General features: G+C 41.4%; 2 protein-coding genes across 2 annotated transcripts in view; one reads left to right on the top strand and one right to left on the bottom strand.

Annotated features, from left to right (window-relative positions):
* The window catches only part of LOC147734803 (cathepsin S-like), a 37,212-nt gene that overhangs the window by 17,166 nt on the left and 3,669 nt on the right, over positions 1–16,377 (bottom strand). Inside the window, exons 2-5 of the mRNA XM_086953074.1 lie at positions 11,457–11,560; positions 9,269–9,411; positions 3,441–3,626; positions 1,369–1,551 (exon numbers count right to left, since the gene is read on the bottom strand). Of these exons, the coding sequence (XP_086809200.1) occupies positions 1,369–1,551; positions 3,441–3,626; positions 9,269–9,411; positions 11,457–11,559 (615 nt within the window). The 5' untranslated portion in view covers position 11,560. The remainder of the gene's footprint in view (positions 1–1,368; positions 1,552–3,440; positions 3,627–9,268; positions 9,412–11,456; positions 11,561–16,377) is intronic.
* LOC147734802 (interferon-induced protein with tetratricopeptide repeats 5-like) overlaps positions 14,712–16,377 on the top strand; it is a 48,656-nt gene continuing 46,990 nt past the window's right edge. The window contains exon 1 of the mRNA XM_086953073.1: positions 14,712–14,816. The gene's annotated coding sequence lies outside the window, so the exon portion shown is untranslated. The remainder of the gene's footprint in view (positions 14,817–16,377) is intronic.

Genomic DNA, 16,377 nt, shown 5'->3' with positions numbered 1-16,377 from the left:
GTGTTTGGGTATTTCAAGGGTTCAGATATAGTTTTGGGTTATGGGGTACAGGGGTAGTTTTAGGGTTTAGGGATAGGTATGGGTTTTGGGGTACAAGGGTATTTTTAGGGTTCAGGGCTAGGTTTGGGTTTGGGGTATAGGGGTATTCTTAGGGTTCAGGGGTAGGTTTGGGTTTTGGGGTACAGGAGTATTTTAAAGGTTCAGGGCTAGGTTTGGGCATATGGGTATTTTAGGATTCAGGGGTAGGTTTGGGTTTTGGGGTAAAGGGTTATTTTTAGGGTTCAGGGCTAGGTTTGGGTTTTTGGGGTACAGGGGTATTTTTAGGGTTCAGGGGTAGGTTTGGGTTTTGGGGTACAGGAGTTTTCTAGGGTTCAGGGGTAGGTATGGGTTTTGGGGTACAGTGGTATTTTTAGGGTTCAGGCTAGGTTTGGGTTTTGGGGTACAGGGGTATTTATAGGGTTCAGGGCTAGGTTTGGGTTTTGGGGTACAGGGGTATTTTTAGGGTTTAGGGGTAGGTTTGGGTTTTGGGGTACAGTGGTATTTTTAGGGTTCAGGCTAGGTTTGGGTTTTGGGGTACAGGGGTATTTATAGGGTTCAGGGCTAGGTTTGGGTTTTGGGGTACAGGGGTATTTTTAGGGTTATGGGGTAGGTTTGAGTTTTGGGGTACAGGGTATATTTATAGGGTTAAGATGGGTTAGTGTTTAAGGGTGTTGGGGTATTTTTAGGAGTAAGGGTGGGTTATGATTATGGGGTGCAGGGGTATTTAAAGGGAGCAGACTGGAATTAGCACACGATATGAGACATGGCATGAAGTGCGGAACGTACCACACTCACCCAGCGTTTGTCACGCCCCCAGCACACGCCCACAGCACAACGCAGACACGCCCACAATGGACTACTTTGCTGGCACAGTTCTTTTACCTTTTACCTTTTAAATGTATATGGTGGGCGTCTGCATAGCCTATGTCCTTCTGCTGCAACTGCCCTTTACAACGCTGTATTGGGTGTTGTGATTGGTGCTGTGGTTCCTGAGAGTACCCGCCTCAAAGGTTTGGGCTCTCTCTTTATTATATTAGTATGGATATATATGAAAGCTGTGTGGTGGTCCGTACTTTTCTGTGGTTACAGCCTGGGAAGCAGAAATTAACCCATATATATATATATATATATATATATATATATATATATATATATATATATATATATATATATATATATATATATATATATATATATATATATATATATATATATATATATATGTATTGCTATATTAATTAATGACTGATGCGCACATTGCTCTTTTGGAACATAGTTTTAACAAATAACTCAGAAGGCCTACATCATTATTGTAAATGAAAGACTTACACGTTCAACATATTTGTATTCCTCGCTCTTCATAATTCCGTTTTCACTGATATATTCCAAAGCCTTTGATGGGAAGCCTCCACAGCAGGCTTCGTTTCGCGAGTCGCAGTCCACAAGTTGCTGCTCGCTCAGGGTAAGGAGCTCTTTATGTTTAATGCAATAACGAGACTCTATGACTCCAACCTGTGTGAAAGAAACATTAGTACCATCTTCATTGGTGGAAACAATAACCAATTCATTGAGTATGTGCATAAACATCAGTGAGAATTAGTGGTGCCACTGTTTGCGCCTTCCTGGAGTAATCCAACCTAGAATCAATCGTTCTTTGTTTAGGACCACCCTATAGATGGTTTTAGTCGAGTTATTCACAAAAACTCATTAAATCATTTATAATATGCAATTTAGTTTCTGGTAGAGTCATGAGATGGACACAGCATTGCTCACACGGGCCATGGCTGTCACGCCATTCTCATGTGATCAACAGTTGTTTCTCCTCTCTGAATATATTAGAGCAGTCAACAGCCTTCAACACTGTTACTCATGACCTGATCTGGTCAACTACATTGAAGAACCCAGAGCAGCCTTTAATGCCTCCCTGCAAAGGTAAATGCTCCCGTGGAAACTGACATCAGTTGGTGAAATGGGACCTCCTCTTCTGTATTCTAATTAAATTAATCTAAGCCTTTCGCATGCCCTGTTTCCTATTTATTTATTGCATTTAATATGTACATGCTCCATATCAAGTAACAGCCTTTGAATTGTAAGCTGATCACATGCAGAATCCCTTGGAACAAGGGCCCAGATGCATAAAAGGGTTTTGCCCATTCTGTGTCTATGGGATAATGTGTTGATGCATATGGCCCAATGAGACATCCTGTCCAAAGCACCAAGGGCCAGATGTAGGTAATCCCCGATTACCGATTCTTAAATACCGAATCATACCGATTCGGTATTTAAGAACTGGCAATCGGGATGTAGGTATATTTACCGAATCAATTACCGAATTGGTAAGATTCGGCAATTACCGAATCGGTATTTACCGATTCGGTAATTGCCATTGATTCCTATGGGTCTTGATACTGATTCGGTAAAATTACCAAATTTACAAGGGGGACAGGGTGTCACTTTGACACCCTGTTGCACCCCTGATTCTGGCTTGTGCGCAATGTGACACACATACATGCCACATGGCTCAGGTGTACAGGCACGGATGTGCATGTACACAGGAATTAGTTATTTACCATGAGATAGTATTTCATGGTAAATAACGAATTCTTAAGGGCCTGTGGCACTACTTTAAGTGCCATCTACATCTGGAATTACCTATTCAGTAAATATACAGAGTCGTTTTTTTACCGAATCTGTAAATTTACAGATTCTGTAAAATTCGGGCCCCCTACATCTCAAAAACCAATTACCGGTCGGTAACGGCCGAAATCGGCCGTTACCGACCGGTAATTGGCGACCTACATCTGGCCCTCAGAATGTCTTAGAGGAGAGGATGAGTGAGAGTCGCATTTATTGAAACAGATCAACAACCCTCCTAGGCCATATTACTTCTGCAAAACAGCCTTCCACATCAGGTCCCCACACACTTTCTTTAGTCACACCCCCCAACTTTTCAAAATATGTTACAAGCGTAGGTTCTTCCAAGACCACAAGCTCGGCATGATGTTATATATTAAATGTAAACATAGCTCTTCCAGCTGAGGCAAGTGTGAATTGTGCTGCAGATCCACCGCAACCAGATTTTAAAAGGTGGTAGAGCTACACCAAGGCACGTTACATCACATGCCAAATAACTAACCAAAACAAAGAACAAAAACAAATTGCCAGCCTTAATATAGGACCCATCACAGCTCTACTACAGAATAACTATAGAATTCATGAGAGTGCAAGAACATAGTCAATCATGATGCACTATATTTCCTTGTTTTAGTGAGCTACCCTGACACATCCCACCTCCAGATCACACAGCAACTCATCCTGTATGCTCTTATGAACTACACTGCCCTGTGCCCAGGGAATAATGACACAGCACATGTTTCACAACCTAGAATATCAATACTTACAGTGGCAAATGCCCAGCAAGATCCACAGTAGGAGCCTTGATCTTTAGGTTCTGTGACACAGTTTTCTTTTCTCCAGTCAACCTCTTTGGGAAGGTCGATGGCAGGCCGGTATGTTTGGACTTTCATGGGTCTCTCTGCAGCTCGTGGAGCCTTGAAGCATCCCCTTGAGTTTCGTTCATGTGTTGTCTGAATATGAGAAATGCAATTAAACATTTCCTATGTAGCTATTGCTTCAGCCATATCAGTAGAAATTGCAGCAATGTATGCAAATCTCCAACGATGACATCAGTTCACCAAGATACCACTTTAGACCTGACATCCTTAGTGTTGTCTTCTCTCCCAACTGTTTGCCTTCACCCAGTGGTGGTTGGTGACATTTCAAAGTGGTGTGGTGTAAAAGTTGTGGATGAGTTTAAAGCAGCTAGGAAGCAAAGCAAGCGAGCACGAGTGAGAAAAGGATGTATGACATCACAACGCATGCTTTTACATCGCATGCTTTTACATCGCAACTTTTACAACGCATGCCTTTACAACGCATAGTGTTGAGGGGTGCTGGATAGTGAATAGTTTAATTTACTATTCCAACTCCTGTCCCCGTGGACAGTAGGGAAGGTGTTGGATAGTAAATTAAATCTATTCCCTATCCTAAAGCGCCCCCCAGCGTTGCGTTGGTTTGCGTTGTAAAAGTTGCGATGTAAAAGCACTGCGTGGTAAAAGTTGAGTGGTAATGAATTTAGTGACAAAGCAAGATTGTTTATAATGATGTTGTGAACATGTAGTTTTGAAATATTGAAACACATTGAAAACTGCCCCATATCTTATCGCATTAACTATATACAACAGTTACTGTAGCGTGACAACTTCATGCCCTTTAAAGTGAGTGCTTGTCCAGTGTCTTGCAGTGCGTGCAGCACACACTTGAGGCGGCACTGCATGCTGCATTGACTGCATGTGCACTGTGTGCGGCGTGGAGAAGCATCCTCAGCTGAGGGCTGCAAGCAGTCGCAAAGAAATATGTGCAGACAGGGCTTTAAGTAATATGAAAAAAGTGGTGCTGTGGGGCTCAAAAAGGGGTGTGGCTTAAACATGTAAACTAAAGATTCCCATAGTGCGCCAATAGCCCGGAATTTTGCTTTCTCGCTGAATTTTCATTTATTGCATCCAGATATATAACACAACACTAAAAAAGTTTGAAAAGAACTGGGGTCAGTTTTTTGAGTAATCCTATATTTATATATGTTTCTCTATTAAGAATGTGAATGTATAGCTGTGACAAATTACACTTTTTTTCATTTTTTGTGTGTATTTGATTTCAAAGACTGCAAATAACTTTAATAAAAATGTTTAAAAAAAACAAGCAAACAACAACTGCCATATACCTAAAACCAGCCAGGCTTTGAGCTTTGTCAATGGTTGTTAGATGTTGATGGTAAATGGGTAACAGTAATGATTTTGGCGAAATAATTTATATTGAAAATGTTACAATTCTGAAATTGTGAGACTGTGAATTAACTAGTACCTGAGACCTGTGGAAGGAGCACTGGTCTTCAGAGTGTCTTAGTCACATCTAGTATGTTCACTATGTGTTAGACATTTACTCCCTTTTTCATCTCACCCGCCTGCGTATCTTACACCATATGTCTTTCCATTTCAGCATCCACTTTTCACTCTCTCTTTCTTGCATTTCTTTGCATCTTATTCATTTCACCTTAAACACCCAAAGCACCTACTTACCTGTAAGCACTGCATTTTCTTTTACTTTAGATGTGTCAATATTTTGACAACTTCCTTCACACATATTTGCACTGAATCAAAATTGCAACTGGAGTACATAACCATTGCTCTGCGTGCTCTGCGGAGAGGCAAAGGATTGGATGGCATGTATTTTGAGCACCTTTTTGACCCACTGGCAGGCATTGTGAGGCCTTTAGCTTCAACTCCAGAGCACTGATTCCTGTCCCGTTATGAACACCTGGAGGTTATTCTAATAACACCCAAAAAAATATTTTCAATTGTGGCACCCTCATAAACACTGGAGGTGATGCATTCTATGAGAGTAATATGTGACACAAAAAATACAGGAACACAAGGGGGAACATGCATCAAACAATTTTGCATTCGCAAACGGTGCGGACCGATAATTTCAGCCATTTGCGAATGCAAAATAGCCTTTGAAGATGTATGAAAGGCTTTGTATTCACAATCTTAAGTAATCACAAAAATAACGATTACTTAAAGTTGTGACTACAAATAGGGAATCGCAATTTGCAATTCCCTCAGCACATGTACCAAGCATTTTCTAAATGCAAACTGCGCATTTAGGAAAATGCTATTACCATCAACTCCAAGTGGATGGCAACCATATGCAAATTTAGAAAAATGCACAAAAATGCATTTTTCAAAGTGCCATGTTGCGCACACCTAAGGTCAGCCAATGAGAGAAGGCGACAGTCCCAACCCTCCTACCTTCAGCAGGTAAGTGTAAAGTTTTTTAATGTTTGGCGCATGGGTGTAAGTATATATGAATATTTGGGAGTAAGTGTAAGTGAATAGGTGCATGTGTGTGAGTGAGTGTGGATATGTGTGTGTGTGGCTCACCCCCCTCCCTGCTAAAATTACCAGCTGCCACAGCTGTTGTGTAATCCAACATTCTGAATTGATGTCAGTTATGGAGATGGATACCTTAATGTCTATTTACATAGTACTTTTGGGGAAAATATATGAAATAGTCATATCTACATGCAAATGACACTTTAGAACTTATATTGGCCTGTGGGCAGGGCCACTGGAATTATGCCATTATGAAGCTGGGCGATTTTCACATAGTTGTAGATTTGCCACACTTGTCGCATAATCCATCATCTGATGCATATTCTACAGACTTTAACCCCGACATTTTTTGTTCCTAGCTCGAATGGCTCATAAGTTACTAAGAGGTGCAGCGACACAAGTTGCCATCGCTGGGATGCCTCCGGGTAACCATGCGCTTTATAAATACTACTTCGTTTCATTCACTTCATTTTCATTTTCATGTAGTGGATGGCTCTTTCCAAAGGTTTACTTGAAGGTTCTGTAGCTTATTGCTATATTTGGGTGCTAAACTGGTACTAATGAGGTGCAACTAATGCCTAGACAGTGTTGAGTTTAAAAACAACAAAATAATTAAGTAATACCATCACAAAATCTGCCACATAACGCCGCATAATTTGACTTTTCTTGTTGCATACTTTACTCAACCCTGCTGCAAAATGTGCTCCCCCTGTCACATAATTCGAGTGACCCTGCCTGTAGGGACATATCTCTTGATTGGGGTGGTTCTAACCCTCTGATCTGAATAGATGGAAGATGAGGGAGTGGGCTGGTGCACGGCCCGTAAAAGAAGGTCTGGCTTTATCATAGAGGTTTAAACATGTGCCCCTAGAGAGGCACCTGATTGCAACATATTATCGGGAACTGTACCGGGGACCTCTGATTAGAGATTTGCAAGGTGTGGAAAGGGATATTGTATTCTGATGCTGTACTGGACGTCATGTGTCATAAGACACACCACTCTCAAATCCTTTCCTTATTCTTGAAATCTTCTTCCGCTCCATCAACTTAATAGAAGTCCCCAAAACTTCCTCAGCTTTCCTCCTCCTCACTGTTCCTTCAGATGACCTGGCACGACTAAAAAGATGCTCTTTTGCCTACCAGACAGCCAAGAATATTGCCGAACTTGGTATCTGCTATCAAGTATTAATTTTTCAAAGCTCAGGAAACAAAACGTGACTTTTTAGCTCTTAGATTTCGTTGTGTAGCACATGGTGAATAATTTAAAGTAGATCCTGATATTCTAGGGATGTACGTCAGTACAACGCGATCATTTTGATCGCTGTGCTTTACGATGCAGCCATTACAACGTAAGTCGTTAAAACGACTATCGTTGGAGGACGCTGGATTGTGGATTAATTTAATTTTCTATTCCAACTCCAGCCCACGTAACAGTAGGGAAGGTGTTGGAATAGAAAATCAAACTATTCCTTAAGCAAGAGCGCCCTCCAGCGCAAGTCGTAGTAACGACTTGCGTTGTAATGGCTGTGTCGTAAAGTTTGCGCGTTGTAAAGGATGTTTCCCCTTTCTAGAATCCAGCGCCAAGACACCTCGACCACTATTTGCACTCTGAAATACATTCAGAAATAAATGCATTGAATTATATTCAATATGGGTCCCTAATAAGACTTTGCACACTACTGTTTAATTTTGCTGACTCCTCAAATGCTTTTCTGGTTGACTTCCACCTTACAAGAACGTGGTTGTGTTGCTGAGATCTGCCTGTAATGTGTTGACGTGCTCGAAAGAGAGAATAATAGCAACAAAATACGTTTTTAAAAAGTTGAAAAGGAACAATGCACCCATGGGTGTCTTGCAGTCACTCATTCACTCTGTCCCACGTGCTCCTAGTAAATACAATATTTTGGCTCCTCTGATATGTAAAAGGAAGGAACCTCATCGTCTGGAGATTCGACCTGCAATGTTTAAATGCCCTCAAACAAATCCTCTCAGTAGAATTTACATTGGATCAAAAGTTGTTCTTTTAGGCCATGATGTCTATCAGCAGATACTGATCAAGGTCTTCCATAAACTGTTCGATCAGACAGCCATCGGCCATAGACAGTCAGGCGTCTCCCTCTTTGTCACACATGGTTGTTTCCTCTGCATCATTCACTCTTCCTTTCCATTTAGATGTGCCTTTGAGGTTACTCAGCCATGCTATCATCTTCCTAGCTGGATGCATCCCTGTCTGCTGCAACACCAGTAGTTTCAAGCTCTCTGATTATCTGAATGCTCTGTTAGTTACTAGGGGCAATGCTGGTCATCTCAAAGTAGAATCAGGTTGTTGAAGACAACTGGTCAGTGAAGGTATGTATGGCTGCAAAGGCCTAATATGCTTAACCGTCATACCTTCCTCATCCACCTATGGTGCTCCTCAACAGTTTAACAATAATGATTGTCAAGGCACCTGAATGTTCATATGAATCAAAATGAACTTGAGATTGCTATGGAGGAAGCAGCTCATGAAAGCTTTGGAGTTGACATTTCTCACACTTTTTAAAGTTTATGCAGTTAGAAGGAACCAGGACAATGGGAATGTGACGGGGTAAAGAAAGGAGTACAAATATAGGCTCCTGGAGTGCTCTTTTAATGATCAAAGATAGATGGCTGTAGACAACAAATAGGAGATCAATTTTGTATTCTGAATTATATCACTTAAGTTGCTGATACAAAATCAGCTACGGACATGCAGAGCGGCAGTCATACAATGTCTTGGAGGCCACTCCATCGAACTTTCTTGCAAAGCCATTATGCTTTGGAAAATGGCAGCCAAAGAATTAGACAACAAATAAGAATGAACTGGAGTGGTTCAGTTAAGACCGCTTGGACCCTTGTTCTTCTCCTGCATCAACATAAATTCAGTCCCCGGTGTACAGTACCGCCTCTTTCTGTTCAAAACTTTTTTTTTAACATGAAAGTTTTATCTAATGTATTATCTATGGACGATTATCCAGGTCGTGACAGCATTGTGTTTTTATTTTTTTCTGTTAGCTCTTTTCAACCCTCAACAATTTATCTAATTATGTTTTTTTTTTTAACATGTTTGTATCATTGAACTTCTTCCACTCTTTTATGATTTTTAACGAGATCAAATAAAAGTATTTCTGACATAGTTGACATATATCACTTAACTACTGATCGCAGTGGTATTTCTCCTATCTGCCCATACGTTTGTACCTTGAATTGGTAAGCATGTGATATACAATATATAAAGGACAGGAAAGGTCAGTTCTTACCATGTCTGCAAAATGGTTCATTTCCAATCGGTAGCTCTTGTTGCCGCGGTCCGCCAGCAGGTTGTGATCCCTCACTTTGTGCCACGTGGCTTCCCATGCGTTCCTTCGGAACTCCTCAACATCATCAGTTAAGTATTTCTTTCCTGTACAGAAGATGAAGTGCAGATATGAACATCCCTTGGTGTTCACAGCATTGATCTTTGCCAATTGTTTTCCATATGATCACTTTTATGATTTTTTTTGTGAGTTAAAGAAAGTGCTACTTTTTAAGAACAGATACAATTTTAGGATAGAAAGCCCTTTCAAAGTTCCATCTCTCCTGACCTCCATGTACCACAGAAGTGCTAATTGTCCAGACCAGTGCTGCACGTTTCTGGGTGGTATATCCGTCTACACCACCATTACCTTGAGCATGCAACTGGGACTCACACCTGAAGCAAGGGGTTTAGTTTTTCAGAGAGTTCCAGAGAATGAATGTAGACAAAGAGGAGTGTGACCATGAAATACCAGCTAGTCAATCTACTGAGCTCAGAAACCTAGAGAGACACTGGCTGAAGTTTAATCCTGCTGATATTCTAACATAACCTATAATAATGATTTACTGTGAGGTTTGTTGATCAGAAATTTGAGAACTGATGTCACTAAGAACAATGGTGCTTGGGCTACTGAAAACAGTCTTATCCAACACTGTCCTCTGGGTCCAAAACGGTCATGTTTCCACAGTACCCAGTACGGGTATACCTTTATGTATGCTGATTCTTATTAATTTTAGATATGCTTTCGCCTGGCTTTCAAGCAGACGTAAGGCATGTATGATCCACATAGAGGTGGAAATGCAGTGGTTGTTGCTCTGGCCACCACTGCATTCAGGGCGTAGCGCTAACATAGCTGCACTGGAATAGACATTTCATTGACTTTCAGGTTTTTGAATGGTGACTGCACTGCCTAGTGGTCTCCCAAGGGGGCAGGAAGGAGTGTGGTGAACTTACGAGGATGATGGGTATAGGTCACAATGTGCATGAATGCACATACATTCACACATACATATATACACACTTCACCTAGAGACAACCTGTCATTGAGGAGGAAGGAATGAAGGAACACCCACTTCTCTCTCTCACACACTCACACACACACACACTTGACAGAGAGATATTATGAGTTATTGAAGAGGACAGGAAAGAGGACCACACACACATCTACACACCCCTTCTTCAACTACAGGCACACTATATCATTGATGATGGAGGAATGCGGGAATATATTTGCAACTTATATCCGCCTTTTCGTGCTGCCTCCTGGTTTACTTAGTCGTGGTTCCTCCAGGATTCAAACCTGTAAACATTGGCTTATAAACAGACATCTGTAGTACATGTACTAATCCCACCTCGATGGACAGCACCATTTTTGATCCTTCTAAGAATTGAAATTGCATGTTCAAACACTTCACAAAGGGCCTGAGTGCATTATCTTTACTTCACATTTTAGGAAAACTGCTTTAATTTTTTCAGATTTAGAAAAGAAGGGTCTGGGTAAGTATTACACGTAACTAGTACACTTTACAGATATAGCGTCATGATCTTCAACTTTCCTACATGCATGCCTTTTTAGACATTCTTTTTCAGTGTTGTAAATTAGTGTATTGATTACTATGACGTACAGGACGGGATATATGATATAATCATTACATATTTATAGACAAAGCAACATGCGCATGAGCATGCTTGTGTAAGTCCATGTGTTAGTTTGATGGTTTTCTTAAATTAGATCATTGATAACTGGGACATTCTTAAATATAAATTCGAAGAAATAATCACTTACCAGTAGTCAAAAAATAGTTTGCATTGCCTGAGCTTGTACCTATTTATCAGAATTGATATAAACAGTGAATGGGATCACCATATGGAAGGTGTGCCCAGCACTAGTCAGAAGGAGTGAAGCCATGACAGGTTAATCGGTGACTATGGAAATGATTCCCATCTAGATTAATTATATCCAAATATATCTCTTGTGGCTATCCTATAGATCTGGTATGGATACCGCCCTTCCCAATCTTGCCACAGGGTTTTGCTGATCTGTGTCTCCTTTCATTTAAATAGTGTGTTTAACGTCATCTTTTTCAATATGGTTGACTTGTACGTTTTCACAAATGGATGTCAATGTGATAATTGAAGAGCGTCCTTCTTACCGTACTTGGATTTCCACATCTCCCAATCCTGGTCAAGATGTTTGGAAGCAATGGAAAAGGCCAGCAGGGCTGGCAGGAGGATAACTGCTTGCATCACCTGCATCCTATAAGGAAGGAAATAGGCACTGTAAAGTTTCAATTTAATTTTCGTTTTAATTTATTTCAGCTTTGCATCCTATTCTACCCTCTGACTGCTTCTGGGGGGCCCTTCACTGGCCTCAAAGTGCACCCATATAGGGAACTCTTGACAGACGTTACTAATTAATGATATACCTAATAATTCCTTGCAGCCCTTACGCTCAGCAGGAAGTTGCATGCTTTGATCCAGTCTACCAATGAGAACCTGAACGTGAACTGTGAGATACCTGGACTTTGTCTATGAACATGCATCCATGAGGGCCATGAATGAAAGCAGTAAAAGTTGTCATGCCAGGTACTTGTTACATGAACACTTTAACCAGACTCATCCAAGTGTCTAAGCCCCAGGGCACTAGATATTGTTACACTGCAGTTGACTACCATAGACTACCTTTGTGTGCTTGACTCTCCAATATTAGGTGGACAAGCAGTCAAGGTTCATTTTAGGAGGCCGTAGGTGTGAGGTCCAGACACAGTCTAACACAAGGAATAACAAGCAATAAAAACTCGAGGAATCAGTCTAAAAAAGTCTTAAATCAGCATCTTCTGTTCACTATTTCACTTCGGTCCAGATTTATGACTTTTTGGAATTCTCAAATGTTTATCAAGTTATTCCTTCAAATTGTGCTCACAAGAGCTATATACTCAATCCTAGAGAATATTGTGTTTCATTTTTACACGAAATAATATATTCACAGATATTTTCACATAAAAATGAAAAGAAATAGCAAATTCAAATGGATTTGCTATTTTTTCTCCCCTCAAAAAAATACCTTTTCGTCCTTCTGAGACCCCGTTATAGACAAACGCTCCTTAAGACTAGCTAGATATTCAGTGGGACCGAGAAGCTATCCAGCGTCCCTTTACCCTCAAATAAGCCACGGTCTTACCTGATCACATGAAATCATTGCTGAAAGCATGGGAAAAGCCCACTAGATACCCAAAATGGGAAGGGATTCCAACATATAAACTCCGCTGTAGCGATACATTAGAAATTAGTAAACTAGGGGATGTCTAAAGAGTAGCAGGACCCATTTCCCTTGAAGGGTTGAGAATCCCAACTACTAGACACCTAAACATATACATACATACATACAACACCAACATGCTTTAGTTCCCCAATTCCACAAGAGCATTTTACCCCATACTATTTGAGCTACTGCCCTGTAAAGCAATATCCCTCATATACATAAAGCTAATTTATGATTCACCTGACTCACTTGCAAAGCTGAAACTGACTTGGGACAAAAATGTTGGATTATCACAAGATGGAGAATGGGAAGAGGAGATCCGCTCATCAAGTGAGCTGTCGATAAGTTCGAGATTCAGACTAGTGTAGATGAAAATACTTGATTGAGCAAACCTCATCAGGGAGTGCCTGGCTCAAATATAATGAAAGGAAGCCAGTACCTGCACCGGGGGAGGCGGACAGGGTGGCAGGTTCATGCACACTTTGTGGCAATGTCTTCCACCTCAATATACAAAGGGTATGCAGTTCCTTTGAAAGAGACAGAAGGGGTCTATTGATTTGCAAAGAGGAGCATGTATGTTGGACCTGTAGAAGCTCCTAGTTCCTTTTTTGTGAATGTTTTCCACTTTCCACCCTTTGTGGAAGAGGGTAGAGCAAGATCTGACTAGGCTCAAAGAGTTTGATGGAGATCTCAATCCCAAATTGTATTTACCGGATATCTGGGGAGATATCTCCTTCCAGGAGCAACAGAACATATTCTGTAGAAGGGGGCTTATGGTGGCAGGGCGACCCACGACAAGACTATGGGGGTGTCCCGGGATCCAAATTTGGAAATGTGGTAAATAGAAAATGGACTGGAGTATGCTTAAACAGAAGTTCATATGCAAATGCAGAGGATGTCCGAAGATATAGAGAAAAATCTGAACCCTTGTGGGGAACTTACCTAGGTATAGGATATGCAGGGTGAGCTTCATCAATATGTTCAAAGCAGTAAAAATATTTTTATTTTTTAAATAAAAAAAAGAAAACCTGCTTCTCTCACTATTGAAACAGGCTTAGTCCTGTCCTCAACAGGAGTAAATCTCTGACCACCATACAACAGAAGCAGATGTATTCAGTTTGAGTAAATCTATTTACAAGAGTTTTGTTCACTTGCAAATTAAGCTATTTGCGCATGGAGGAAATATTTACATGAGCAGAAACGTAAGAGCGAGGCCTGGACGGTCCAATTCCAGTCAATGTGTTTGAAAAAGATGGAACAGCTTACTTACAGCAAAAAATGTACTGCAATACTAGGACACTTGTCATAGTAAGTGCAAAACATCGAAGTATCAAGGTATTAGGTATTAGGTATCAATCTAAAAAATTATTTATCAGTTCCACACAATACTTACACAATGCATTGCTATAAGCATCTTATTTGCAAGAAATGATTATGACCCAAAACGTATTCTCTTGAAAAAGCGATCTTTTTTTTAATCAGTGTATAAATATTTGCATCATACACATTGATTAATTAATGTGCACGCGTTGTCTAAGTATTGTGCTTAACTGATACATTATTTTGAATGTGGAAACCTAATCGGACGTTGTAGTTTTGCAATGACACAGACCCCCTATCCTACAGGCTGCTCCTGTACTAGGGAGTTATTTATCATAGGGAAACCGAATCTGGAACCTCCTGGCCTGGAATGAAATCCAAAAGGCTTAGACCTACAGACACGACAGCTGCTCTGCCACTGTCTTTTACTTCATCTGATCCTCAAGCCTGGACCCATGCTCTGCCCTGGCCTCAGTCACATCCGCCTGAGTTCTGCCCATCCTTCAAAACACTGCACAGGAGCTTCAGCTGGACCCAGGCACCTTCTCAACTCATGGCCGGCTCTTGAACCCCTGTCTCTTCTGCTATGCATCATTATCGACGAAAAACTCGACTTCGGGGACCAAATGAATGCAGGGGCATCTCCCGTTTATTTTCTAATTAGAATTAAGAAAATACTTCCCTTTCTGCCCAGTGGGCGGAAAGGCTGGTGTTAATGGCCAAAATGGGCGCCGCCCTGCCCCTGCCACTTTGAGGGGAGAGGCAGAAAGAGAATTGAAACTCATCAAGAGAGGGGGCGGGCTGGAGGAGGGGTGCAGCTAGAAGATTCTCTCACCATTCCTCGTGTGCTTTCACTTTTGGAAGCTGAGCCCGAGTCCTTTCTCTGTGGACACCTCTCTCATCGACGCAGCACAGGCCCAAAATAATACAGGTTGGTACATATGTTCCCTTTACACGAGCCCAGCTCTGGCTACATTAGAGAGTTCAGCAGCTATTTATAGGTACGCACCAGAGGCGCAAATACAGCCAAATTTCGGATGGGGGTCTAAGAAAAATTTCGGGGGGGGGGGGGTTCGGGAGCTGAACCTTTAATCAGTAGGCAGAGTGGAGCTGCAGGGGCTCACAGAAGGGGGTGAAACAACTGCAAGGCCTAATTAACATTCAAATGGTCTTTTAAAGACCAGTGAAACGTTAGTCCAATGGGTGTTGCGCGCCTGGTACGCACCATGTTAAGTGATTTGACCAGAATCTCATCACAGGAAATAGAGTCGGCGACAAATCTCGAACAGCGCATAGCGCTTTTTTTTCTCTATCAAAACTCTGTTTTACCTCGTGCACAGCCTGTGTTTTTTCCTTTTGGAAGTGCACATCGTATGCCTGAGTCTTGTAGTGTTGTTCGCCCCGTCTGTCTCTGCAGAGTACATGACGCAGCTTTCTGTAGCGTGGCAGCCAGTCGCCTTCCTCTTGGCAGCACTCGACCTGCGTCTGCCTCTTGCCGTAACTCTCATCCTTCGTGTACTGTACTGCGTCGAGCTGGTGTGTCTTGTACTGTGTCGAGCTGGTGTGTCTTGCTGTAGTGCTCATCCTGTGTCTTTCCCTGCAGTGTACAGCCTGTGTCTCTCTTTTGGTAGGGCACTCCTGTGTCTTGCTCTACTGTAAGTGCAGGAGCGCTCGATGACACTGCATAAAAGGAATATCGGACATTGCATAGCTAATTTTGCACACACGGTACAGCAAAGATGTCCCGTAATGGTGACTTTGAGGTATTGATTTTCTCCACTGATGTAATCACACAGTTTTTGCCACTGTCCCGTTACGTCACCTTTCTCTTTTCGTTTTTGTACATTGCTAGTTTCTATCACAGAATGTTCATGAGGTCTATTCATACTGAAGTACACTTACTTCACAGTCTAGAGCGCAGTCGAATAGACAATAATTTGTCTATTCGAGTCTCTAAAGTCTAATTGTTGATGACAGGCAGGCAGAGGAGCTAGAGCGCTGCAGCTAATGCGAGCAGTTTGGAGGCAAAATATGACTTTATTTAAAGTAAATTAGTGATTTATAAGGATGTCTGTTTTTCACAGTTTTTTTATATCATAAAGTAGAATGCTTCATTGAGCCACCCCTTTGCTCTATCTATCCACTTCCCCTTCATATCTGAGTAAAACCAAAGCACTCATGAGCAGATTCCACCATTTCGTCCCACATTTAGTTCACGTTTTACATGGGAAATGTAAATGACAGATTTAAAAGACTTAAAAGTCATAGAATCTGACTTGTAAGTCATTTTTCCTCTCCTTCCATTCTTTCCTCTTAATTACTCCAAAGTATCTCCAGTGGCTACACCTCCTTTACATTCAGTCATCCACCCAATACCTCCATATATAAGGAATCTGTGCATCTTTCAGAGGCAACTTAATTTCTTGATCAATTCAAGAATCTTCGTAAATTAAGGATAACCTTCTGCTCACTGAGTTAGACATGCTAAGTTA

The sequence above is a fragment of the Lissotriton vulgaris genome, chromosome 1_2 (genome assembly GCF_964263255.1).
Source record: "Lissotriton vulgaris chromosome 1_2, aLisVul1.2, whole genome shotgun sequence".
In the NCBI taxonomy this organism is placed as follows: Eukaryota; Metazoa; Chordata; class Amphibia; order Caudata; family Salamandridae; genus Lissotriton; species Lissotriton vulgaris.
The sequence above is the reverse complement of the archived record's forward strand: the minus strand, read 5'-3'. Positions and strand labels throughout refer to the sequence as shown.